This window comes from Camarhynchus parvulus, chromosome 22 (assembly GCF_901933205.1).
Source record: "Camarhynchus parvulus chromosome 22, STF_HiC, whole genome shotgun sequence".
In the NCBI taxonomy this organism is placed as follows: Eukaryota; Metazoa; Chordata; class Aves; order Passeriformes; family Thraupidae; genus Camarhynchus; species Camarhynchus parvulus.
In genome coordinates this window covers 2,552,341-2,579,401 of record NC_044592.1, presented here as the reverse complement: position 1 = coordinate 2,579,401, position 27,061 = coordinate 2,552,341, and the positions used below count along the sequence as shown (strand labels likewise).

At 54.2% G+C, this 27,061-nt stretch overlaps 2 protein-coding genes across 4 annotated transcripts in view; both read right to left on the bottom strand.

Moving 5' to 3' along the window:
• Window positions 1-557: 557 nt before the first annotated feature.
• On the bottom strand, window positions 558-14,982 carry PLEKHA2 (pleckstrin homology domain containing A2). The gene is made up of 12 exons (XM_030964254.1): window positions 14,861-14,982; window positions 11,954-12,117; window positions 10,912-10,968; window positions 9,453-9,501; window positions 9,236-9,333; window positions 6,553-6,699; window positions 4,634-4,768; window positions 4,462-4,530; window positions 4,272-4,342; window positions 3,777-3,840; window positions 3,250-3,327; window positions 558-3,152 (listed from the first exon to the last, which is right to left on the bottom strand). The coding sequence occupies exons 2-12, from the start codon at window positions 12,092-12,094 to the stop codon at window positions 2,811-2,813; spliced, it is 1,251 nt and encodes a 416-aa protein (XP_030820114.1). The 5' UTR covers window positions 12,095-12,117; window positions 14,861-14,982; the 3' UTR covers window positions 558-2,810.
• Window positions 14,983-21,858: 6,876 nt separating this feature from the next.
• TACC1 (transforming acidic coiled-coil containing protein 1) overlaps window positions 21,859-27,061 on the bottom strand; it is a 36,507-nt gene continuing 31,304 nt past the window's right edge. For all 3 annotated transcript variants that reach the window (XM_030964309.1, XM_030964308.1, XM_030964307.1), the window contains 5 exons: window positions 26,294-26,337; window positions 26,037-26,197; window positions 25,729-25,835; window positions 24,545-24,665; window positions 21,859-23,925 (listed from right to left, as the gene is read on the bottom strand). In XM_030964309.1, the coding sequence (XP_030820169.1) occupies window positions 23,857-23,925; window positions 24,545-24,665; window positions 25,729-25,835; window positions 26,037-26,197; window positions 26,294-26,337 (502 nt within the window). In that variant the 3' untranslated portion in view covers window positions 21,859-23,856. The remainder of the gene's footprint in view (window positions 23,926-24,544; window positions 24,666-25,728; window positions 25,836-26,036; window positions 26,198-26,293; window positions 26,338-27,061) is intronic.

Genomic DNA, 27,061 nt, shown 5'->3' with positions numbered 1-27,061 from the left:
AAAACTTACCAAGCTGAATAAAATGGGAAAAGGAAGCTGCAACAAGTCCCAGCCAGAGCCAGACACAAAATCTGTGTATGCAAATGTCCAGCATATTTGAGATAAAACAGCAAACACACGCTCACAGTTTGGCAGCTTCAACTGGGTGGGGGGCAGGGGGCAGCTTTGTCCTGAAAATGCCATTCCTCAGCAGAACAACAGTGCTGGAAAGTCCATGGAGGGGAAAAAGTTCTGCAGTGACTCAGAAAGAAAAACAAAATAAAAAATAACGTGCAAAAAGCCCACTATCATTAACAGCTCCCATGTCTCCGGCCTCCCACTGCCAGCTCACAGCAGGACCTTGGTCCAGCAGCTTCCCTCCTCCCCAGGGAACATTTAGGACCTTGGTCCAGAAGGAATTGTGATGTCCCTGCCCTCACCATGCACTTGTGCAGGGCAGCAGCACCCTGAGCATGGGGAGCAGCCAGCAGTGCTCCTGGGCTCTCCCCAGCTGCTGCACCCTGTCCCCCCACCCTGGTGGGGACAGCGTGACCCAAAACACACAGTGCAAATGGACATAACTGGGATTTCCTTCTTTATTTAAAAACACAGGGGAGAAAGGGCATTGCAGCATGTACAGGCGAGGGGTGGGAGGCAGGGAGCCCCCACCCCAGGAGTCACGAGCACTGCCCCAGCCCTAAGAGCACTTGGAATCCCCAGCCAGCACTTCCAGAAACTTCTGGAACCACGTGGGAATAGCAAACCCCTCTCTCCCACTGCTCTGCCCTCCACAAGGCACCCCGAATCTGCAGCACCCCCAGCAAAGCCCCAGAGCACAGGAGGGAGCAGTCCCAGGGGGATGCCAGGAGCAAACGCAGAGCTGAGGAGAAACCAGTTTGCTTTAAAATAACCACAAAGCTCCATCGAGGTCTGGCTGCACCCACCCAGCACTTTGGAACAGGAGGGAAATCCCTCCCTCCCAACACCAGCTGTGCTCTGGATGGCTCTGGAGCCCAGCTGAGCTCCACACTTGTTTGAACCTCACCTTCAGCCTCTCTGCTGTCCTAGGGATGCAGGAGGGTGGGAACCAGCAAGAGGAATGTTGCAATATTGCTGGAGCCACTGGTAGTTTCTGCTCCTGGATAATTACCTTAATTGTGCAACAATCCTCTGCTTTACCTTCCCAGGCCTGAGGAAACTGTGCAATTATCCAGCACCAGGAATACTCAGGAGTCTGTGGTTCCAAGGCCTTGCACAAAAGAACCATCATCCCTCTGCGTTCCCTGCTCTCCAAAACTGAGATCACAACGCTGCAACTCTGATGGATGGGCTTGCCAAAACTACTAAAACATTCTTGAAACAGTGTTAGGAGCCAAACAGCAAGTCAGCCTAAAAAAATGAAAGTTTCAAACTCTAGTGCAAACAAAGCAAAAAGGAGCAGAAAAAGGAACAGCAGGATCTAGGTAGCTACAATTAAATAACATTAACACTCGCCCCTGTACCGTTTGCACTGATTCCCACTCATTTTCACGGTGTCTGTGTTCTTCAGCACAAAATCCCCTTTGAGACTTTCTTCCTCCTGAACTTGAGGGACCCCATTCCTGCCTTCCCCAGCAGCAGGGAGGTACCTGTGCCATGCCCACCCCACAGCAGCCCCACGGGGACTGAGGCAGGAAGGTACAACTGGCATCACATTGAGGTCAGTCAGGCTAATCAAGGCTCAGGCACAGCTGTCAAACAGCTGGAGGCCCCAAAAGGGCTGGGACAGCCCAGATGTTCTGCTCCTGGGGAACACACTGGGCTGAGCTTGCAGAGCAGAGCATGTGTCACAGCCAGGGAAGTGAAAGGGGAGCTGAGTTCTGGCTCGGCAAGCGGGGATTGCACACACTTGTGGGGTGAAGGTATCAGATCTCCACCAAGGGAACACCTGAACTTTCTACACACTATTTATCACACCTACAGGAGCTCATTTGGTTATGGAAACGACGATTCACATTGCTCTAGAAACTCCTGCTGCTTTCCATCTCGGGCAGGCAGTGAGGGAGTTGGCCGGACAAGTCTGCCCAGCTCCATCAGGGCTGGTTTTCATTGCTTTTTACTAAAAGCCCTTCACCATCTGGCACAGCTACCTGTGCCCAGGTGTGAGTAGTGCCAAACCAACGTCACACCTGAGGATGCTCCCACCTGGGAGCCACTGTTGCTCCGGCTGCCTGCCCTGGCTCATGCTCAGGAAGTACCAAAAGCCTTTGGAGGGCTTGAGCACCTGCCCAGGCTGGGTCCAACAGGAGCCACAGGTATAAAGAGACATAATTAAAAGCCAGCAGATTGCTGATAAACCTTTGTGTGGGCAGTGGGAAGATCCGGTCTCTGAGGGAATAAGTCACTGTAAGGGGAAGCTGCAGTGAGTCCCCTGTGTGGGCAGCTGCAAGCTGGTGGCTCCCAGCTCTGCCCTGGGGAGTCTGAGCAGCAGAAACGAGGAGAGAAACATTTTACAAACACAAGAAAGGCCACACTCCCCGTGTCACGCCTTCAAAACCTCCTGCCACTTCCTCCAGACCTGGTTTGTGGGGGAAACAATGCAATTGCAGAAGATGTCCCCTCGTGCTGGTCCCCAGCACCTCCTGCCCTGCACAGCGAGCGCCAGCAGCGCCAAGAAGCACCTTCCAAACGTGGAACCAGCGGGGCCAGGCCTGGGCAGGAGCAGCCAGGGACCCCACACCCCGCAGAGCAGGGTGTGTGCAGACAGATCCTGCATCGCAGGGAAAGGCTGTGCCGGAGGGAAGGGAGCACTTTGCATGCCCCAAACCGCCCCACAGGGACCCCGGGGAGGCTCAGACATCAGAGGTCCGGATGCTTTCATCGTCCAGGTCGAAGGCGAACGGTTTCTCCTTGAGGGGCTGCGGCTCGGAGCGGTGCCGCAGGCGCGTGCCGGGCCCGGCCTGGCGCTCCGTCAGCGCCGGCACCAACCCCGAGGAGTCCCTGAGCGGGGCTGGCAGCGCCCCCAGCCCCGGCTGCTGCCCCTCGGCCCGCGGCACCGGCGTCCAGGGCTGCCAGGAGCTCGTGGAGGGCGCCCTGCACGAGGATCGCCGCTCCTCCGCCGACGGCCGCGCCTGTGAGGGGCCCGAGGCGCCGCCGGGCCTGGCCACGGAGGTGGATCTCATAAAGGACATCTCCTGCAGGGACAGGGCAGATATCTGCTGAATAAATGTCTTGCATGTTGGCATAGTCTCTATTTGACACTAAACGTGAAATTGAAAGTCTGTCACCTACCCTGGGGCGGGTTTTCAGGGCCTGCACTGCGGCTGTGATTGCCCGGATCCAGCTGTGCATCTCCTCGGGGCTGTCTGCCTGCAAACACAGCAGCCCCAGTGAGGTTCAGCTGTCCTGGCATTGCCAAAGTTCAGCTCTGCTCCCCCAAACAGCCTCTATTATAAATAATCCCAAGGGAGAAAGGAATCCCCCACAGTTCTCCCTCACACTCATGCGTTACAGCCCCCTCTGCTCGTGTTCACTGGTGAAGGGCTGAACTTTCTGCCCCAAAAATTATCCTGGCCTCAGCTGCTCACCTGGATGTAACAGGTCCTGGAGCTCGTTATGATTTCAGAAAGGTTGTCCCCCACAAACAGCCTCTATTATAAATAATTCCAAGGGAGAAAGGAATCCCCCACAGTTCTCCCTCACACTCTGTGTTACAGCCCCATCTGCTCATGTCCACTCTTGAAGGGCTGTGGGGAACAGCCCATTTCTTGAGAGCTGAACTTTCTGCCCCAAAAATTATCCTGGCCTCAGCTGCTCACCTGGATGTAAAAGGTCCTGGAGCTCGTTATGATTTCAAAAAGGTTGTCTCGCATCAGGAGGTCACTAGAAACAGTGGGAAAGAGACAGTCACACCCCAGCAGCCATCGTGTGTGCCAGGGAGGAACATATTGAAGGCAAACCTTGGATCTCATTGGGATCTTTTTAGCCTTCTGTAAGTATCCTCTCTCTATTCTTTAGTAGAGTTTTTAGCCTTAGTTTTTCTTTATTATTCATTATCTTTTTAGCCTTCTGTAAGTATCCTTTCTCTATTCTTTAGTATAGTTTTAGTATAGCAGAATAGAATGGAATGGAATGGAATAGAATAATAAATTAGCCTTCTAAGAACATGGAGTAGGATTCATTTCCTTCCTCCTCAGACAGGGGACACTGAAAATACCACACAGGAGCAGCTGGAGCAGGCCAAGCTCCCTCTGGCTGCTGTGGCCTGAGCCAGCCTGGGGCCAGGGCAGGGAAATATGGGTGGAAAGCATTACCCAGACTTGACCAGGCACTCGTGGGTCTTGCAAACATCTTTCAAGAGAATCGAACGCAAAGGCTCCTTGTCCTGCAGAGGTGAGAGGAGACAGTGCTGGGCTTGGCTGGCCCCAGAGCTGGCATGTGCCTCCTCCAGAGGAGGAGGAGGAGGTGCCAGAGCCCTGCTGGGGTCCTGGGGGAGCTGCTCACCTGCTCACACTTGTAGTAACTGATGGAAAACTCATCCAGAACAAAGTACCGCCGCTTCCAGCTCTTCCTCTGGAAAAGAGCAGGAGATTCAATGCTCAGCCCTGCCACTCTCTGTGGAGGTCCTGCAGCCAGAGCACCCCCAGAGCAGCCCCAGCCCGTGCCTGGCACTCACCACATTGCCCTGCTTGACACAGAAGCCGCTCTTGAGCGGGGCTGGCCCGGCTGGGGGCTTGGTGGCCGAGGGGGGGATGTAGCTCTGTGAGCGCCTCAGCAGAGGGTGTGTGCCCACCTCGCTGCCCTCCCCGTCCTGCAGAGAGAGAACACAGCCACCGTCAGCAGGGAGGCAGCCAGGACAGCCAGCTGCAGGGAAAAGCCACCTGACACAAGCCCTGAGTGAAGTGTGTGAGCCAAGGGCTCGTGGAAGCGCTGAACACGGGCAGGGAATGAGGCAGAGCTGATGTTCTCACACTGTGTGCAGCTCCCTGGTGCTATTCCACCTTTTGCAACCATGTGTTAAAAAAAAGAAATGAGAAGGGCTGCAGAGAAGCAATTTGAGGGCTGAAGGTAATCCCCTGCAGCAGGGGAGTTAACAGAGCCCACCTGCCTGGCTCAGAGGTGACTCAAATGCCCCACTGAAGGTATGAGGAGAACAAGAACCACCAGACAAACACAAGCTGGGAAGGAACGCTTTAGAGAAGGCAATATACCACGGGAATAAATTGCTCAGAAAAGCCATTAAGTCTCTGATTCTCATTTTCAGAGCCAAGTTCTCCCACAGATACTTGGGTGTTTGGAGTTCAGGAAGGGAAGCTGTGCCTCCTCTGGCCCCAAGCTGTCCCTCCCAAGTGCAGTGCTCAGTGCTGTGAGCACAAAGGGGCTGCGGTCATGACCACGTGCCCAGCACCCAGCCCTGGCTCCCCTGAGCACATCCCAGTCACCCCAAAGGCCAGACCCACCCCAGCAGCACCGAGGATGGCTGAGATGGAACATCTTCTGCATTCAGCTTCTTCCCCATCCCTCAGAGCCCTTCCTCCCTGGGCTGAGGTGTGAGCATTGCCATGGCAGCCACTGCCAGCCTTATATGGCGCCACAGCAGGGAGACTGTGGTTTGGGTGAACCTGCCCTCCCCAGCACCTTCCTCAGCTGCTTCCGTGTCCCCAGGACACAGCAGCAGCTTTTTGTCTGCCTCAAAGCGCTGCCCAGCCCTGCAGAGAGCAGTGCAGCACAGCTGCAGCACCACCATGGGCATGGCACCCACACCCCGAGCCAGGGCTGTGCCAGCTCTGCTGGGCATGGCACTGGTGGTGTCCAGAGCAGAGGTGGGGACACTCCAGCAGCCAGGAGTGTCACACACCTCGGGGCTGGGGTGATGCTCCTGTGCGTGGGACTCCCCTCTGCAGTCCTGCAGCAGCACAGCCAGGAAACCACAGACACACCCAGGAAGCTGCAGCAGGGGAATGGCCATTTCACACGGGTGAGAGGCGGGGGAAGCAGCAAGAGCACGGAAATATTCTGGCAGCTGATGCACCACCTCCAAAAAACCCCTCTGCACCCCACAGCCCTCCGTGCACCTCTGCATCCCGCCAATCCCCGTGGCCAGGGAAGTGTTAAAAGCATCTGCCAGCAGAGACTGCTGCAATGATCTAATTCTCCACTCTATTTTTAGTGCTGCCACTGATAAGAGCTGAAGTGAGACCCGGAGCTGGACAAGTGCCCAAACATGGGAGATGCTGATGGCCACGTGCACACCCAGCTGCGTGCCAGGGAAGGGGATGTAGAGCCACAGCAAGAGGTGCCACCAGCCCTGGGACAGTCCCTATGGCTGCTGTGCTGGGGACACCAGACACAGGGCTCCTCTGCCCTGGGTACCTAAAGAGGATTTGCGCCCAAGACACGTGGGTGGGTGGATGGTGATAGCCAGGAAGCCGAGCAGATTCATGACCTTCTCCTTCTCACACCCCCTCATCTCATCACACTTCAGAGTGAGACAAAGCAAAGGTGATCAGGGTGCTCAGAGCAGCCATTCCTGCCTGCAGAGGAAAGGCTTTGCAGGCACAGTGCTTCCAGGATTGAAAGTGCAAACCAGCTCACCTGGTTGATGGAGATGGGCGTGTGGACCACCACCCCCCCAACAATCTCAGTTTTGTAGGCCACCTGGGGCTTCCTCTCCTGGGCCTGGGGCACCACTGGAGGCTTTGTGATCTCTGTGGCCGGCGGGACGCTGCCACCCTTTGGCACCTGTGGGGGAAAGGAAGGGATGAGGGGCACAGGGTGACCGTGCTGGGCACCCCATCTCTGCCTAATGCAGCCACAGCCCTTCAGAAAACAACTCCTGGCCAAGCACCCCAGTTAGGGAGGGTGTGGAACCCCCTGGGCAGCAGGAGCCACCCAGAGGAGAGATGAGAGGAGCTCAGTGATTAAAGCATCCCTTCACAGGCGCCTGTGATTCGCCTCTGCAGCTCAGTGAGTTTGTGGGACACTTGCTCCTTTAATTGTCCCCGCTCCATTTACAGCCAGGCTTAATGAGGAGCTGGGGCTGGCTAACGAGGCGCCAGGCACTGCTGTGACCCCAGAGCTGGCTGTGGCCCCCCTGAGTGGCCCCACATCCCTGGGCAGAGGCTGGGCTGCAGCAACACAGCTCCCAGCACTGCCATCCTCCCCTCTCCCTTCCCTGCTCCTTCCCTTGGACAGAAAGGGCAGTTTCCAAGTAAGTTTAGTAAAAAGCAAATGCAGTTTAGTAAAAAGCAATGAAAACCAGTTTCCCTTCCCATCCCTGCACTTCAGCTGCCTAACGCCATCCCTCACTGCCTTCCCCCAGAGCGGCAGCAGCAGCACCACATCCCTGGATTTCCCATCCAGCCAGGGACAGCTCCTCCCTGAAGGGCTGGACGAGCCGGTTGGCCAGCTGGGACACAGCCAGAGTGGGGAAGGGCTGGCCGAAATCAGGCCATGGAAAGCACCACGGCTTCTTGCAGAAGCAGAAGATGCATCTCATTATTCTCCTGTCAGCCCAGCTCTGCCAGCCCGGCAGAATCCCCCTGCCCCAGAGGCAGCGACCCTGGAGGACACTGCTGACAGCACAGCCAGACACAGAGCCCAGGCAGGCTCTGGCCACAGCTCTGGACATGGAGTCTGTGGCCAAGAAAGAGAAGGCACGAGCCAGAGCAGGGTGGCAGCTGCAGGTGCAAAGGTTGTCACACTTAATGTATTTGCACACAAAGAAAGAAAACACAAGCTAGGTCTGATCTTGCAGATGAGTTTCCCACAGAGACTACACCATGGCACTCCAGGGATTTTAAAGAAAAAACCCATGGATAGGCCCCAATCAAACTGTTTACATCACTTTTCCTTACATTTAGTTTACACCCCATAAACAACACGCATCAGTGCACGACCTAATAAAACTGTTCACATTATGCATTGACCCTACTGTGGTAGTCACACGCCCTCTGAACAGAGAGAAGCTGTGAGACAAGCAGAGAAGAAGGAAAACACAATTCTGATCTCGCTTGCTGTGCTAAAGTAGAATGCAATATGGAGATTGGTTACCCAAAGTGAGGAGGTTTTGTTCCCTTGGCCTGTCAGGGCCAGGTGTGTGTGTGGGACTGTCATGGGACAGGCACGAGAGAATCAGAGATGAGTGCAGTGTGAGCAGTTGTGAGCAAGGGTGAGTGCAGGGCAGATTCAGTTTAGATACAATGCACATTGTCGCAGACATTTTTTATGAAAAACCCTTTCTTTAGGATTTTTCCTCCTGAGAAGCTGAGAGGCCTCAGGAACAAAATGTAAACAATGATTATCTGCTGCTGTGGAATGCAACAGGTGCATCTGTGATTGGTCTCATGTGGTTGTTTCTAATTAATGGCCAATCACAGCCTGGCTGGCTGGGACAGAGAGCCGAGCCACAAGCCTTTGTTATCATTCTTTCCTATTCTATTCTTAGCTAGCCTCTGATGAAACCTTTTCTTCTATTCTTTTAGTATAGTTTTAATGTTATAAATATCACAAAATAATAAATCAAGCCTTCTGAAACGTGGAGTCAGATCCTCATCTCTTCCCCAATCCAAGAACCCCTGTGAACAGTCACAGTACATAATATAGTATAATCAAGTAATTAATTAGCCTTCTGATGATGGAGTCAGATGCATCATTCTCTCTCTCCTCTTCGTCAGACTCACCTTTGATTTACAATACCCCACTGCTCACTGCAGGTGAGCCCCCAGAAGAAGCCCCTCCAGCAGAAGCCCCCAGCCCTTTCCCAGGGACCCCCATATGCAGGCAGAAGCCATCCTGGAGCCCCCAGCCCAGGCCCTGGTGGTGCCCAGGAGGGAGCAGGGCACATCCCACACTGCCAGGAGCAGCAGGCACCGGGTCAGTGCCCATCAGCTCACGGCCCTGTGAGCACAGCAGCACAGCACAGGAGATGGCAGATGAACCCCTCTGGATGTGCCTCGCCGTGCCCCACAGTGATTCGCTGCCTCATCACAAGAGCTGGCATTCCAGGGAGAATAAAAACTGAATAAATAAGTTACTGAAGCACAAAAAAGCCAGCTTTAGAAAGCCACAGTGAGGCCAGATCCCAGCCAGCAGGAGCAACGGGAGGAGGAGGAGGAGGAGGAGGGCCTGGATGGCTCCCACAGGACCTTCCTGGGGCACAGCTGCTGTCCCCACAGCTGGGCTGGGAGGGTGAAGGAAGACACACAAATAAACCTCAGCCATAAGGATCCCTGGGGATGGTGGAAGGAACAATTGAGAGCAGCATGAAGTAACGTACCGTGATCTTACTGGCCCTGTTCAGTGCCTCCACCCAGTCCTGCAGGTCCTTTTGGTCACTGGCTTGCAAGAAATAGCGCTGGGAGAGAGCGTTGATAACTGCCAGAGGAGGAGGGACAAGGAGAGAAGGATTCAGAGGGGTTCATGGGGCGCCCACACTGCAGCTTCCTGTGGGACGCTGTCCCCCCACTGAGCCCACCGAGATCCCACTCACTTACCAAAGCAGAACGGAGTTTTAGGCTTCTGTTTTGGGGTGGCAATGCTAACCTGTGACGGAGCAACACAGGGGAAAAAATAAGAGATAACAGCACGTGCCAATGGCGGGCAGAAAAGCTGGGAGTGCCCACCCACCCATCCTGCTCCCTGCCTGGGCTCTGCCAGCCCAGCCAGGACCCCTGAGCGGGACCCCACACCCATGGGGGCAGCTGGAGCTGCAGCACAGCTGTGGAGCTGAAGGGAACTGGCCCGTGTCAGAGCACATGCAGCACAGGGTGCTGGGTCCCAGGGGAAGGTCAGCACGGAGCCAGGACTTTCATCCTCTGCATCCCCTCAGGCGCTGGCTGAGCTGCACAGCAGAGGACAGAAAGCTTTCAAAGGACCTGAAAACATCCATTCTCCTGGATTAACACAGTCACTCTCATCAGCAATTAAGGGAATTGAGGGAAAATAGTGGTGGTTTTTCCCTGAAGAGTAGGAATCATTTATATAAGAATAATATTCCTTGAGGCTCCACAAACAACATTCGTGGAGTATTTATTCTGACAGTCCTCCTCCTTCAAAGCCAGTCCATAATGCTTTAAATATGTTTTCTCAAGCAAGCCTCCCTTTTTCTGGTGTATTTACTGTTGGTAGTTCCAGCCACTGACAGAACCCAACCCCGCAGTTTCTGACCAAATGCTGTCCTGCAGCAATTTTCATTTAAACTAAAACCTATGTAATTTGTGAGGCTCTTTCCAAAATGGGGAAGGCTCGGCCTCCCAGCATTGCTTCATCTGTGCTTAATTTATAAATCATGATTCAGCAGGAACAGGAAGATCTGTCCAAGGCTATATCCAGCTCCAGGATAAAGCAGCCACCAGCCCCCCACTCCCCCCCAGCAGCTGAGGGGCCACTGGCAGGAGGAGGAGGAGGATGGTGGCAGCTCCACTGTCCACACACAGCCACAGCTCTGCTCAGCTCTGTTCTCTCTCTCAGGCACCAGCCCGGCAACAATTGGTGCTTATTGCACTGCTCCTGCCTTCCCTAGGAGACTGGATAACCCCCCTGAGACACACAAGTGACTTTCCAGAAGGTCTCATCCTTCAGGGCACTGCCCTCTGAGCTAGGGAGAGCTCCTGAAGCACTGCTCAGCTGATTGCCCAGCTCACACCGACACCACATTCCTGTCCCCACTCGGTCCTGACCACCCCATGTCCTTCCTCACAGCTGAGCAGTTCCTCTTCCTCCTCCAGCCCAGCCTTGCGCCCTGTCCCGTGCCACTCCAGGATCTTTGTGCCGTGGGTCCCTCCCTGCTTCCACAGCCCTGCTCAGGCTTCTTCCCAGGGTCACAAGCCCAGGCAGGACCAGGAGCTGGCCTTGGGTGCTTCCAGGGCAAGCCGTGGCCTCTCCTGGGAATGGCACAGGGATAAGGGGAAAGCAGGGAGCACTCACCTTCCCTGTGCCCCACCCCAACATTACCTTGGAGATATAGGTCAGCTGCAGGGATCCGACAGCACCTGCTCCAATGGCCAGGTTCTGCAACACACAGGAGAGCAGTGGGAGGTAAATGACAGGGAGAAGGTGGCAGGGGCAATCCAGCCTGTCGTTTGTGCCCTTGAGCTCAGGCAGCAGCTGCCATCCTCAGCCACTTCCCTGTCCTGCACCTGCTTCAGCCCAGACCCCGCAGCGGTGGGAGCAGCCCTGCTGTGCTTCCTTGGGACACTCCTGGAAACCACAGAGGTCACAGAAGGGCTGGAGCCTGGTCATGGGAGACACTGACACAGCAGGAAGGGGCCTGGGGAGACCTAGGGGAGATGTCTGCTGCAGGGAGGTGGGATGTGTAGGAGCATCAGGGGGTGGGATGGTCGGGATGGACGGACACGAGAGATCTTTGAAGCCAGGTGGTGGAATTTGGGGTTTATTGCAAAGGGCCTGGGTGCAGGGCCCTGCTGGGAGCTGCCAGGCACAGCTCAGAGCAGGCTGAGAGAAGAGAGGGGGAGAGAGGATGAGAGGGTGAGAGAAAGAGAGGCAAGAGAGCAAAAGCATAAGAGGGTAAAAAGGGTAAAAGAGTGAAGTTCTCATTACAATACAATAAATCTTCTTCTGTGTTGAATATTCTAATTCTCACTAACCATCTAGTACAAGATACAAATCCTATAGGATTTACATACAGCCTGTAAGAATCATTACATTGCCATATTGTGTTCAGTTTTAAACCTTAAAACCTACTCTTTAGACCCTTTCTGCCAAGCTGTAGGGTCTGCTCTGACCCTTGGAGCTGTCTGCAGGCAGAGGGTGTTGTTCCATCAAAGGGGGATCACCTTCAGCCAGCCACACCATTGTTTTCCAGTTGTTCAGTAACTGAGGGATCTCAAAGCTTGCTTTCATCTCAATCTCACTTATAGTTTCTATATTCTCCAAATCTTTTTCCAGACTATCATATTTATAAGGCTTTGCTGTTCCATCTTCCCCAACAGGGATGTGCCCACACACTCACTGCCAGCTTTGGGGACGTGCCCACCTGAGGATTGTCCATGTACCACAGGAGGTGGTTGGCCTGGGTGTCCAGGATGAAATACCTCCGCAGAAACTTGCCACAGGTCTCATTCTCCTCGATGTCCAGGAAGCCACAGATCCGGTTCTGTCGGTCCAGGTACGGCATGCCGGGCTCCTTCTGGCATCACCCTGTCATGGATGGGGGCAGGCAGGGGCAGGTGGGTGCTCTGCCCCCACATCCATAGCACCCTACCTGTCCCAGGTGTTCCAGGATGCCAGCACAGCCGCTCAGCCACAGCTGAGCTCTCTGGTGGGACAACATCCAACCCACCACTGCCAGCCCCCAGAGCCACCAAACCCCACGAGAGAGGCCAGAGCAGCCACAAAGCATCTGCCACGAGACACCAGACCCCTGAGAACTGTGGTGAACAATAATCCCAAAGAGAGAGAGAGCCTGAGCACACTCCCAGGAAACGGGGAACAATCTGCAACTCCAGCAGAAAATCCCTGCAGCCAGGATGTCGAGTCAGCAGGGAAAACAATGACCCATCCCAGCAGGGCCGCGCTGTGTCCCCAGCTCTGCCAGGGGCATGGACCCTCCCCAGCTCTGCCCCTCACCCTGGAGGGATCCTTCAAACCCCCTGGGCTGCTGTAGGAGCATCATCATCACTCCCAGCCCTGCGTGGGGAGCAGAACCAGCACCTCCCACCCAGGAGGGATCCTTCAAACCCCCTAGGCTGCTGTAGGAGCACCATCATCACTCCCAGCCCTGAATGGAGAGCAGAACCAGCACCTCCCACCCTGGAGGGATCCTTCAAGCCCCCTGGGTTGCTGCAGGAGCACCATCATCACTCCCAGCCCTGTATGGGGAGCAGAACCAGCACCAAGGGGTCTGGGGGTGCAGGATGTGTCCCCCTGCCCAAGGCACAGGGTGGAGGGCAGGGATGAGAGCAGCCGTTACCCAAAGGATGTGAGTGAACCCAGTGTGGTTTGTCTGGCAGGAGAGTGAGTGGTGATCACGCAGGTGCCAGAAGCAGAGCTGCACAAATAAAAGAACTCATGCAGCAAAAGGAGGAAATACTATTTTTGAGCTGCAGTGGAGTGGGGCCCGGGGAGGTGAGGGTTGTGCAAGAGCTGGGGTGCAGCTGCAAAGGTAGAGGAGGCAGAAAACAAGACAACCTGCTGCTACCACCACCATTTCAGAGATGGGTATCATGGGGACCATGCTGCTGCAGGAGGAAAGAGTGTTTTAGACCAACAACAGTGCCTTGGCACAAGGGTTTGTGTGGGCACTTCAAGGCTCACAGCTTTTTTGTGGGGTTATTTTTGTGGTGGGGAAGCACATGGAAAGACAAACCCTAGGTACCTTCAACCACACCAGCACGTTCAGACCAAACCTCATAAACCCTTCCTTCTGCTGACAACAAAGCTCTGGAGATTTCTGCTTAGGAGATGGATGAGGAAGGAGCAGAATGTGCCACAGGCAGCACAGAGATGAGCCCCCAGCCCCATGGGACACCTCTTGGGGTCTCCATGTCCCCCCCACCACCATCCTTCATTACAATGGGCTCATCTGAGTCTCCATGTCCCCCCCACCACCATCCTTCATTATAAAATCATCCCTACTGTGCTCACCAACCTCAGGCTGCACTTGGAGATGCCCAAACCTGTGGGCAGAGGGGATTGGGATTGCCCCACACCCTGCACCAAGTCAGCCAGGTTCCTGTTCCCTCACATCCCACCGCCCACAGAACACAAATGGTCTCTCTTTGGAGCCACCAAAGAACTGCACTTTTCCATAAGAAAAGGATAAAAGGAGCATCTCCAGCTGTGCTAAGGAAATCCAGGAGGGTCAGAAAATGCTCAATTTCCCAGTGAAGCCTATCAGAGACTTCCAGGACTCTCCTACCTCTGAAGCAACTGACTTGCCAGCTTTTTAAATCACAATATCCCACCACAAAAGACACCCCTTTCCTGACTCAGTGAATGACACGACAAGCAATTGGGCTGCAGAAGGAGTTTTACAGCAAAACCACCCCCTTGCCTGCCTGGGCCAAAGGGAAGTGCTCCCCAGGGACCGGCAGGAGGTGCAGGGCACTGTCCGTGCAGCACCCAAGGGTGGCTCAGAGGCCTCGTGTGCAGCCACTCAGGCAGACTTTCCAGGAAGCACCTCAGGATGCCCCTGCACGGTCACGGCTGCCTGTGCCCTGCTCTGTCCCAGCAGGGCAGCAGAAAAAGCCGAGGCCATGGGAGAGCCGGCATTTGGAGCATCACATCGCCTCGGCACCTCCCTCCGCAGCAGCCAGCGCGCCTGTGGGCAGCCACAGCGTCCTCCTCCTCCTCCTCTGTCACACCTGGATGAGCCTCCCTCTGTTCTGGGAGGGCTGGGAGCTGCCCGGTGCTCCGGCTGCAGCAGCGCTTCCTCTCGCCTGCGCTTGCAGAGTTTGCTCCCACGTCTGTCCCGACCCACGAGACAGACGCCCAGCGACTCGCTCCTACTAATTGCAGACCTTGGCCTTAATGAAACCATCAGCCTGTCGGGAGGAGGCTGCATACAGCGCTTAATCAGCCACAAAGAGTCGGAGAACACACAGAGTAGCCCCAAACCGATGATCCCCACCACATGCTTGCCTCCAACCGCACAGAGTTTGGGCGAGGACGGTGCCTGCAGCATTCCCGGGGCAGAGCCCCCCTCGCTGCCCCCATCGAGCCGCTGGCACCGGGAGGGCTCCACTCCAGCCCCGGCACGGATGATGCCGCTGCAGGAACAGGGACAGGGGGACCAGCGCTGTCCGGAGCCGGGGGCGCGGAGCCTCCAGCGCGGGGAGGGGACACGGGGAGGACGGGAGGACAGCGAGGGCTCCCAGCCCGGCCCGTGGGGTCTCTGGAAGCGGCTCGGTGGCCACGCGTTTTCCCCCCGGGTGTCACTTACCCCGCGGCGTCCCTGGGCTGCGCGCCCCGGGCGGGCGGGGGGCGGCGGGCGCTGCGAGGAGGACGGACGGACAGACGAACGGACGGTCGGGAGGCGGAGGGGGTGTGCCCCTGGCTCCGCCGTCGCTTCTTTCCGGGTTAATTACGTCTGTCATTAGCAAACCCGGCCCCGGATGTGAGTGCGGGGCGCGGGGCGGCTCCGCGGGGCGGGGGGTCGGTGTCCGTCTGTCCGTCCCACCGCCGTCTGTCCGCCTCCCTCCCGCGCACCTGCCGCGGGCCCGGGGGCTCAGCCGGTGGGAGGGGCGGGGGCAGCCCGGTGCCCTCCCGGTGCCAGCCTGTTGTGGGTCCTCTGCGTCCTCCAGGCGGGGAATTCACCCCATTCCCGGTGAATCCCCCCAGGCCCGGCACAAAACCACTCGGGCTGTGCTTGAGGCTGGCACTGACAGAGATGAGCCGCCCAGCTGGCGATTCCTGCAAGAGCATCTCTTGGGGAGGCTGTTGCAGGGTGGATTTGGGAGCAGGAAACACCCGCTGCCCCCGGGGAAGCCCCACTTTCTCTCCGAAACTCCGTCTGGCCCCGACGCACTTTCTCCCGGCGCGGTGAACCGATCCCGGTGCAGAAGAAGATTTAAAGCAAAACCAAGGCAGCGCAGGGATCTCGCTCACGGCCACCCGCAGCCCCTGTCCCACCGCTGCCTTCTCCCGGCATCCTGGAGGTCCCGAGCCCTCCTCCTCTCCCCATCCCTCCCTTTGCAAACACTGAACTGTTTGAGGGTTTTCACACCGAGGTTCCTCTCGCAGCCCTTGTGACCCTCTGGGTTCCGGGCACGGTCACACGGCAGCGACTCACAGCGCTGCTCTGCCTTCCTTCCCAGAGCCTGGCAGCTCTCCCGGACTCTCCAATGAGTTTTTCTGCTCTAATCTGTGCGGGTGCAAGCCCCTGGCACTCACTGAGATACCCCATCAGCAGATGAGGGAAGCGCGGGACAGGGCACGTCTCTGCCACAGGAGCTTTGGGGATTCCAGCAGCAGCCAGAGCCCCGTGCGGTGTGGCCATGAGATTTTCTGAAAAATCCTTTCCTTAGGATTTTTCCTCCTGAGAAGCTGAGAGACCTCAGGAACAGAATGCAAACATTGATTATCTGCTGCTGTGGAATGCAACAGGTGCATCTGTGATTGGTCTCATGTGGTTGTTTCTAATTAATGGCCAATCACAGCCCAGCTGGCTCGGACAGAGAGCCAAGCCAAAAACCTTTGTTATCATTCTTTCCTACTCTAGTCTATTCTTAGCTAGCCTTCTGATGAAACCTTCTCCTCTATTCCTTTAGTATAGTTTTCATGTAATGTATATCATAAAATAATAAATCAAGCCTTCTGAAACATGGAGTCAGATCCTCGTCTCTTCCCTCATCCAAGAACCCCTGTGCACACGGTCACTTCTCCCCCATGTCTCCCTCCATAGCCCCAGGTTGCAGACAGCAGCCCCAAAAATGTCTCTGTTGGACCAGTGGGGAGGGAATCCCTGCCTAGCAAAGCCCATCCGGGGTGGCACCAGAAGCCAAACTGTCACAGACAACTTTTTATGAAAATCCTTTTCTTGGGATTTTTTCTTCCTGAGAAGCTGAGAGGCCTCAGGGATAAAATGCAAACAATGGTTATCTGCTGCTGTGGAATGCAACAGGTGAATCTGTGATTGGTCTCATGTGGTTGTTTCTAATTAATGGGCAATCACGGCACAGCTGGCTCTCTCTCTGTCCCAGCCACAAACCTTTGTTATTCATTCTTTTCTATTCTTAGCTAGCCTTGTGATGAGAACTTTTTCTTCTATTCTTTTAGTATAGTTTTAATGTAATATTTATATATATATATATATATATCATAAAATAATAAATCAAGCCTTCTGAAACATGGAGTCAACATCCTCGTCTCTTCCCTCATCTGAAAACCCCCGTGAACACCGTCACACCAAACCAGTCCCATTCCGTGCTTTCTCTCGCGGTTTTGCTTCCCCTGACAAGGAGAGGCTGCGGACGCGCTTCTCACTGCAGCGTTTATTGCACTGGCGGCGCTGGGACCTTCCCGTGGAGCATCCCCGCCCGTCCCTAGGCTAGAGCAGCAGCAGGCGGGGCTCAGAGCCAGCCCAGCAGCATTGTCCCGGCCAGGGCCGTGGCCAGCAGGCCGGAGGGGGGCGGCAGGGCGCTCCCCCCGCCGTTGCGGGAGCCCCGAGCCGCCGGCCCGTTGCAGTCGTCGCTGAAGCAGCAGCGCACGGTGGCCCCGCCGGAGCCGCCGCGCCGAGCCTGGTCACAGAAGGACTTGTAGGAGCAGGATTTAATGATGCTGTCTGCGAGGAAAGGCGAGGTGACAGAGGGTCAGGCACTGCCGGGAACCGCGGGTTTCACCGGCGCAGGAGGAAGAACCTCTCAGCGCGGCGCGGGGGCGGAATTAACGCATCTCTCTCCTCCCCACAAGTAGAAGCCGCCTCCTGCTCTGCCTCAGGTCCCCTGCTTCTCCTCACCCTCTGGTTCTCAGCCCCTCTGGTCCCCTCCAAGACCCTCTGGTCCCTTCAAGACCCTTTAGACCCCTCCAAGATCCTCTGGCCCCCTCCAAGACCCTCCGATCCCCTCCAAGACACTCTAGTCCCCTCCAAGACCCTCTGATCTCCTCCAAGACCCTCTGATCCCTTCAAGACCCTCTGGCCCCCTCCAAGACCCTCTGATCCCTTCAAGACCCTCTGACCCTCTCCAAGATCCTCTGGCTCCCTTCAAGACCCTCTGGTCCCCTCCAAGACCCTCTGATCCCCTCCAAGACCCTTTAGCCCCCTCCAAGACCCTCCAATCCCCTCCAAGACCCTTTACCCCCTCCAAGACCCTCCAATCCCCTCCAAGACCCTCTTAGCCCCTCCAAGACCCTCCAATCCCCTCCAAGACCCTTTAGCCCCCTCCAAGACCCTCCAATCCCCTCCAAGACCCTTTAGCCCCCTCCAAGACCCTCTGACCCCCTCCACCCTCTGGTCTTCCCCCTTTCCCCCCAAGCCCCCCAGCCCAGGCGCTCACTGGGTGCAGTGATGGTGGAGCAGGCGTCGGCGTACTGGGGGCAGCTGTGGGATCCCTGCTGGTTGCAGTCGTTCTCGTTGGATGCCACACATTTGTGGCATTTCAGAGCTTTGCCTGGGTGAAGGTGAGGAGGAGGAGTGAGGGGGAGAGCAAGGCACCATCCCAGAGCCCCCAGTGCCTCAACAGTCACACACTGGTGACCCCCAGCCCAGGAACTGGGGGGGTCACAGGTGAGGGTTGGCACCCCATGAGCAGGAGCTGCCATGGCATGCAGCAGGATGGGGCATCTAGCCACAAGTTTAATTTAAAATTTATTAATTTATTATTATTAATTTAAAAATCTGTCCACAAAATTAATGCAAAACTCTTCCAGGTGTGACTCAAAATGGCGAGAGCTAAACCTGGCAGGTGAGCTCTGCAAAGTCCTCACCCTGCAAAGACTCCTTGAGAGTCCTGGAATTCCTTTTACAGTAAAAACAGGCAGACATAATATTTAAAAACCATCCTAGATCTTTGTCTTCTTGTGCCAGATTTCATTTTAATAAGTATTTTGTGGGGGGGAGAAGGGAGAATCCATCCAACCTGTGGGAGCAGCTCCCACATTCTGTACTCAGGAAGCTCAGCCCAAGGGACTGCATGGGGACAAGGAGGGTGACACGCAGATGCAGGAGGGACAAACCATCTCCAGATTGTCCTTTAAGGAGCCCCACAGGCAGGTTAGACAGCAGCCAGCCCTGTGACCCCTCAAATCATCCACACACCCCAGAAAAACCCGGAGCTGAAGATGCTGCTCCTGCCTGAAATGAGGAATTTTGGATTTTGACGGGGCTGGATAAGGCAGCGCTGGGGCTGGAGGTGGAACTCGGCTCTTGCCGACAGAGCAGAGCCCTCTCGTGGCAGCGGGGCCGGAGCTTCCACCTCCATCTCAGGGAGAAAACTCGGGAATGGTGGGGTCAAAATTGGGATTTCATGGGGTCAGAGGCCAGTGAGCACCTTCCATTAGCCCACAATGACCCGGCTCCCACTGCTGGGTTGTGTTGTGTCCCCTTTGCTGTTCCTCACATCTGCCCTGAGCTAAAAGTTCAGTCGTGCTCTGTCACTATGATGTTTTTAGAAAATTTTTCTTTGCCCAGAATTTTTCTCCTGAGAAGCCACGGAAAAGAAATGTAAACAATAATTATCTGATTGTTTGGAATATGAAGGTTGCTTCCCAACAGGTGCATCTTTGATTGGTTCCGTGTGAATTGTTTTTAATTAATGACCAATCCCAGTCCAGCTGTGTCAGACTCTCTGTCACAGGTTTTTATGATTCTTGTCTAGCCTTCTGATGTATCCTTTCTCTTTCTTTAGTATAGTTTTAGTATACAATTTCTAGAATGGCATGGCATGGCATGGCATGGAATGGAATGGAATAATATAATATAATATAATATAATATAATATAATATAATATAATATAATATAATATAATATAATATAATATAATATAATATAATATAATATAATATAATAATATATCAGCCTTCTGAGAACTTGGAGCCAAATTCTCATCTCTCACCTCATCCCGGGGACCTCAGAACACAACAGTGTTCATCTTGCCTTGATCCAAAGACCCTGAAACAGCCCAGAGCTGCCCCAGCTCCTTGGCACTGCCCTGAGCAGTGCAGCCACCCCCCTTTTACCACATCTTTTTGAGCTTATACCTTTGAGGAACCAATTTTCAGCAGGCAAACACAGCTGTAGACAGGAGAAGCTGCAGGGTTTTGGCTCAGGAGCCTCCATCAGAGGCTCTGTGGTCCCTGCTGGGCACAGCCTGCCCAGGCTCTGTGCCAGTGGCACAGGGGGCTTCTCTTGGTGCCACTCAGAGGAGAAAACCTCCCTCCCCGCCTCCCAAAACATCATTTTCCTGCAGGGGTGGGAGCAGCACGAGGCAGGGGACAGGGCAGCAGCAAGCACAGGAGCAGCTACAGGGATTTACCCCACCCTGGGCTGCCCAGAGCCAAGGGACACTTACTTCCTCCAGCCAGGGACGTGACCAGGGCCAGGGCCAGCAGGGCCTTCATGGCAGGCATCCTCAGCAGTGTGCAGGGTGGGCTGTGGAGCTGCTGTTTTGTCTTAAGGTCTTACAGCTAATCTGCTTGGGTGAGTGCATCAGGGGCTGGGCTAATGCCATCTTAGCTGGGGGGACAGGACACAGCTCCCCAAGGACAGGGGCTGGGTGATGGCACCACTCTGGTGCCGTGGATGGGCTGGGCTCTGCTCCATAGCCTGCTTTGGAAACCTTCTCTGGACACAGAACCTTGTGGTGGCTTTCAAAGGTCTTCATCAAGCCCAGCTGCTCCATCAGAGAACTTCTTGTCACAAGGTGAGGAAAACCCCTCCAGATTTTCCAACCCACCAAAGGAGAAGTGCAAGAGAACAACTGAAAATCCCCAGGAGCCCAATGGAACCATTCCTGCCCTCCCCAGGCTCCAGCAGGATTTAGCCAAGGCCACAGAGGGTTGGCAGGGCGTCAGGATTGCAGGGTGATGCTGGGTGATGCACACGTGGATTGGGTTTCATTCCTGCCTGGAAACCCTCTGAAAGAACTTGTGGTGGCCTCAAGCTCTTACCGCTGCTGAGCCTGAAAAAAATTTACCCCCCAAAAAGCTAACTGCCAGGGCATGGAACCATCGGACCCCCAGTCACAGGATGTGCTGGGAGGGTTACAGGGAGCCAGAAAAACATCCAGGATCTGAATTTCAGAGCCCAGAAATGCAGAATCACAGTGTGTTTCAGGAAATCAGGTGAATTAACTCGTGCTTATTTCAGGAACAGGTGAAACCACATTTAAACACAACATTAATAAAGACAAGGCAGAACACAGCCCATGCTTAGGACCATCACAGTGTGCTGGGAGTTACAGAGCCAGAAAAATCATCCCAGATCTGAATTTCAGAGCCCAGAAATGCAGATTTCAGGAACAGGTGATAACTGTACTTATTTGAAACCAAATAATAACCATGTAAACCACGTTAATAAAGATAAAGCAGAACACAGCCCATACTGGAAGGTAAAACCAACTCCTCCCAAAACTCTTCACCAACCTCACAAACACCAAGAAAGCTTTCAAGAGTGATAAACACAGTTTTTACTCAGGCAATGAAACATGGCAAAAAATATATTAGTAATCATTATAATAATCTCATTTGTGTGAGTATAACTCTTACAAATATTTACCTGACATATAAAAGGGAAATTATCATACATATAAAACCAATGGCAATGGCAGTTACACACATGGCTGGAAGCAGAGGGGAAGGAGCCAAGGCAGAGGAAGCTCCTGCCTGGGGGAGGCCACACTGCAGGGACAGGGGAGGGGATCAGTAGTTGGGGGTCACTGGTTGGCACTTGGTTACAGACAGATCTGCTGGCAAACACACACTGCAAACAGCAACACAGCAGCAGCAGGGGCAGGGCCTGCTGCTGCCAAAAGGGCATTTAAAGCCTACTGCAAGGAACAGGGGACAGACACACACCCAGCTGTGACAGCACACACAGGGACCTGCCATTCCCTGTGCCATTCCCTGACACCACCCCATCACCTGGAGGTGCAGCCACGCTGCCCGCTGGCAAACACCTTCTGTTTTACATCACCATAGCCATTATGCCTGTATTTATCTATATCTGGAGCTACAACCATATTATAGTTAAAAAATCATTCCTTAGGAATCTTCTTTGCCCAGGCTGGGGATGCACGGGATGGGCACAGCACCGGGTGAGGGGAGGTGGCACAGCAGGACTGGGTGGCACTGGGGACAGGAGGGGTGGAGGGCTGTGTCCTGTGGGGCACCACAGTGCAGCCCTGCTTTGCAGACAGGGCAGGGCTCTGGGGATGTGGTGAAATCTGAATTCCTGCAATGCTCCATCAGCTCCAAGGGTTGTCACCTTGACCAGACACACATGAGGATCACAGCGCTGAGCAAAGCAGAAGGCTGAGGGGCTGCCATAGTCCTCCAGCAGCCTCACACCACACTGGGGGTGCTGCTGTGTGCAGGGCAGGGCTCTGGGGAACTGGTGAAATCTGAATTTCTGCAATGCTCCATCAGCCCCAAGGGTCAGAACTACGCCCCAAGCAGATGAGCTCACCTTGAGCCAGGACAGCACATGAGGATCACAGCCCTGAGCAAAGCAGAAGGCTGAGGGCTGCCACAATCTCCCCTCACAGCACACTGGGGGTGCTGCTGTGGGCAGGGCAGGGCAGCGCCCCAGAGCCCCAAAGCAGCCCTGGAGCAGCCTGTCAGCAGCTCTGAGGGGTGATGCAATGCTGCACTCTGCTTCCTCAACAGAAAAAAGCCATCTGCCCCAGAAATCTCAGCGTCTCAGGGGTTTGCTTTACCTGCACAGACTCCCACAGGGGAACAGAAATAGTCCTTGTTGATCACAGGATTGAAGATTTTCCACCAGCCCAGGAGGGGATATGTGGGGAAGCCAAGGGGGTTAAAAAGAAACAGGAAAAAAGGTGTTTTTCTTTTCTGTCAACTGTGCAAAGGATGAATATCCAGCACAAGGAACAGGTGCACTGCTTTGAGTGGTGTCAGCCACTGGTTTCTGTGACCAGTCTGTCACTGGGATAACTGGAGAACAGGGAAGAACATGGAGAACTGGAGTTGGGGAGCTGTGTGCTGGGGCAGGCTGCTGACACCTTTGCTTAAGTGTAGAATAAACTCTCTATATATTATATAACTAATAAAATATAATCAAGTGTATGGCTCTGGCTTAAACAGGTGTTTGCTCTGCATGCTCGACACGGGGAATTAGAAAATAGAAGGAAAAGAGCTCAATTCTGTTACAAAAAGGTAGCAGCAAAAAGGTTTGTGAAAGTCTTCAACAGGCTGGGCAGGAAACAGTCCAAACTGCAAATATTTCCCTTATTTCACACCTATCCATTCAAGGCAGAGAATCCTCCACCACTGCAGCTACTGCAGCACCCAGAGGCACGTCAGGGTTCAGTTCCTTCCTCCTGCAGCCTCTGAAAGGGAGCCCTGCTCTCAGCATGGCACAGGGAGTCACAGACAGGGCCCTGCAGGGGCCAGGGCACAGGCAGGGTGGGCACAGGGAGGATGGATGGGCAGTCCCAGCTCTGCCAACATCTCCCCTGCTTCTCAAACACCTCTTGGTGCAGAAGCCTCCTGGTACTGCAGGTTGTGTGACTGCTCCGTGGGGAACAAGTTGTGCCTGACTGGAAGGAGTGAGCAGAGAGCCCAAGTGCCCATAAATGCTCATAAAGTGCACGAATGCAGAGATGTCAGCTCCCTTCCTCTGAGGCTGGCACAGCCAGGGACAGGGAGAGGCTGTGCTGTGCTTCACCCACAAACCAGAGACCAGCCAAACCCAGTGCAAGAGCCAGCAGGTCCCACCCTGCCACCATCCACGTCCCAGGGCAGGACCCACCAGTGGCTGGACCTCTTCTGCTGAGCCCATGAGGACAAATCAGTGACACAGAGTGCAGTGGGGACACAGCCCAACCAAGGGGGACAGAGCCCAGGGTGTCACCTCCCACCTGAGAGGTGCAGAGGGACAGGGCAGCACGCCCTGGGAGGGACACACAGGATTCCCAGGCTGAGCCCAGGATGATGCCCAGGCTGAGCCCAGGATGATGCCCAGGCTGAGCCCAGGATGATTCCCAGGCTGAGCCCAGAATTCCCAGGCTGAGCCCAGGATGATGCCCAGGCTGAGCCCAGGATGATTCCCAGACTGATTTCAGGGATCCCAGCCTGGAGCTGTGGGAAGCAGACAGGGACAGTGAGGGGAGCAGCCCTGCTCAGGAGCCACAGGTCTGGCAGCCAAGGGGCAGCTGGACACGTGAGCTTTCCTGCAGGGAGCCCAGGGGTAAGGCAAGGTGCTCAAGGTCATGAGAAAAGCAGCCAAGTGCAGAGTGCTGGGCGAGGAGGGGTGCTGAGGCTCAGTCTGACTTTCCCAGTTTCGCTATCAGCTCGTCGCAGATCTTGGTCAGCTCCTCAATCTCCTGGTTCTGGAAGGAAAGCAGATCTTGGGGACCAACAGCAGGGCCCATCTGGCATCAAGCATGTGTGGGAAAGGGCAGCCAGCTCCTGTATGTGCCCCTGTGGAGCCCTGTGCTCACCCCTCCTCATCCCAGATCTGCAGCAAGCCAGCCCCACCCCATAACTCTGCAAACAGGCCCACATAAGCCAGCAATGTCCATTCTGCCCCAAAAAAATCCAAACCAACCCCACAAAACACAAAAAAAAACCCCAAAAAATATCCCAAAAACCAAACCCGCAAAACACCTTCTGGACTAAAAATCTGGAGGACACCTCTGGCATCAACAGGATGCTCAGGGCAGAACAGGAACTCCTCATCCCAGTCAGACCTGCAGAGGGATCTGCAGCAAGCCAGTCCCAGCCCACACCTCTGCAAACAGGCACACACAAGCCAGAAATGCCCATTCTGCCCTAAAAAATCCAAACCAATCCCACAAAACACAAGAAACCCAAAAAAATATCCCAAAACCCAAACAGCTTCTGGACCAAAAACCCGGAGGACACCTCTGGCACCAAGAGGATGCTGAGGGCAGCAGCAGCAGGAGCTGCTGGCAGGGCTGCAGAGAGGCAGGGGCAGGCGTGTGTTACCTTCTGCTGCAGGGTTCTCTCCAGGGACTCCACCTTCATCTGCTCCTTGCGCAGCCCCGCGTGCAGCGCCGCGCTCTCCGCCTTGGCCTTGGTGCGCACCTGGGCGATCTCCTCGTTGGCTCTGCGGGACACGGGGGGCCAGGGGCCGGCTCAGGGGGCAGGCAGGAGCACCACTGCTGCCTTGTGACTTCAGGGTTTACCTCGGAACCTCGGGTGCCTCCCCTGATAATTCCCTCCCAGGTGTGTCAGTCACCTCTGCCTTCTTCCCTTTCCTGACCCCTCCCAGCACTGTCTGTCAGTCCTGGAATTCCAGGAGGGTGGCAAGATGTGGGCTGGTGTTCCCATCTGCATGCACGTTACCACCAAAAAAATAAAGCAAATGCACCTGTAATCACAAGACAAAACTACTTAATGACAAAAGGATAAGAGCTCCTTGATTTTGCACGCAGAGCCATCTGAGAAATAATGTTCTTGCAGCTCCCCAAAAGCTACAGAGTTCTCCTAACTGCCCTCTACATGAAGTTCAGAAGTACATCTCTAAAGAAATGTCTCTAATTTCTGCAATTCATCTTGTTGGAAAAGAATAAAATATTTCAATAATGAATTCTTTAGTTACAAACAGCACCATCAGCACCTGTGTCATTCTCCGCAAGAGTGGAAACATCACAGCAAGGCCTGAGGCTGTGCAGCAACTGCAGAGCCTGGCTCTGCTCCCCTGGGCACAACAGAGGGGCTTTGCCCCTGTGGAACCTGGGTGAAACTGGGTTAATTCAGCTCCTCCAGCCCCTGTACGAAACTCTGCCCTTTCAGGGCCAAGCTAAACCCCCTCACCACCCACCTCACTCAGGGTTACACGTGCTGCTGAGCTCCTGCTCATCAGCTGAGCCCCAGGGCTGCACAGCCCCCTCGTGTACCACAAACACGAGCACTCTGAGACAGGGGAACTCGGTTAAGTGGCCATAAATAGGCTGTGAACCTCAGGTTCTCCATTAAAAAATAAATAAGCAGAGATCAGAGAGTGCATTCAGGGATTTGCTCTGCCTTGCTTAGAGACACTGGAGCCTGGGGTTGTAAAATGCAGCTTTTCACATAATTCAGCTCCTGCCTTCCAGCCTCTGGAGAGCAAATGAAGCCTCTTCCCTACAAGGTCTTGAAGCACCCAACAATCTCATGCATGACCTTACTTGTCTAATTTTTCTTCTGCGTGGACTTTCAGGGCCTGATACCGCTGCTCCTCCTGCTTGACACGGGTCAGATAATCTTGAGCACATTTCTTCAGAGCTTCTTCATTCTGGAAAAGAAAGTACATCCATCTGCACTGGGACTGGGCTCTGACAGGATAGATACTGCTCTAAGTGCAAGAAAAAAGGTTTTTAACAAACCCAACTTCTGCTTTACACTCAGCAGCATGGAAACATGGAGTGTGAGTGCCCAGGAACCCTGTGTCAGGGACCAGAGCTGCAGGGAGAAAGGGCAAACCAAGGTAAGGAACCTTCTTAAATCCTTCCAGGACGGCCTTCAGGTTTTCATATCTCCTGAACAGATCCGACAGGGACCTCTCCACCGAGTTCAGGTCTGCCAGAGCTTGGTCCTTCTCCATGGTGAGCTGCTGCAGGTTCTTCTGAGATGTCATGTTTGTCCTCTGCTCATCCTCTGGGATGGAGAACAAACAACAGGAGCACAGTGACTGACTGGGGACAGCTGTGGCAGCCAGCTCCCTGCACACCTGGCCAGGTGACAGCACCTTACCTATCATCTGGGCAATGGTCTTCTCATACTCTGCCACGATTTTCCTAGAGGGAAGAAAAAAAAAACAGGTGAGAGGCCACTGATGGTGGGGACATGCACCTCCAGCTGTGCTGGCAGCAGTCTGCCCCATGGAGGCCCTGCTGGCCCTGCCACCACTGCAACCCCACAGGAGCACGGGCACAGGGCCCAGATGTTGGTGCTGCACCCCAGATGTTGGGGCTGCACCACCCATCAGTGCTGCTTCAGACCAAAACCCTCCTCTGCCACTGGGGCTGGCACAGCTCATGGGATTTTATTTCTTTTTTTATTTTATTTCTATTTATTTCTATTTTATTGCAGCAAAGGAACGAGCAGGACACAGCACCAGCACTAAGAGAACAGTGGTGTTGAGTTTGTGAGGTCCCCAGGACGAAGGAGGAATTGAGAATCTGACTTCATGTTCTCAGAAGGCTGATTTATCATTATATTATATTATATTATATTATATTATATTATATTATATTATATTATATTATATTATATTATATTATATTATATTATATTATATTATATTATATTATATTATATTATATTATATTATGCTATACTAAAACAATAGTAAAGAAAGAGAAAGGATACATCAGAAAGGTTAACAAGAATGATCATGAAAAACTCATGACTGACTCCTCAGAGTCCAACACAGCTGATGGTGATTGGTCATGAATTAAAAACAATTTACATGGAACCAATCAAACAATCACCTGTTGGTTAACAATGTCCAAACCACAT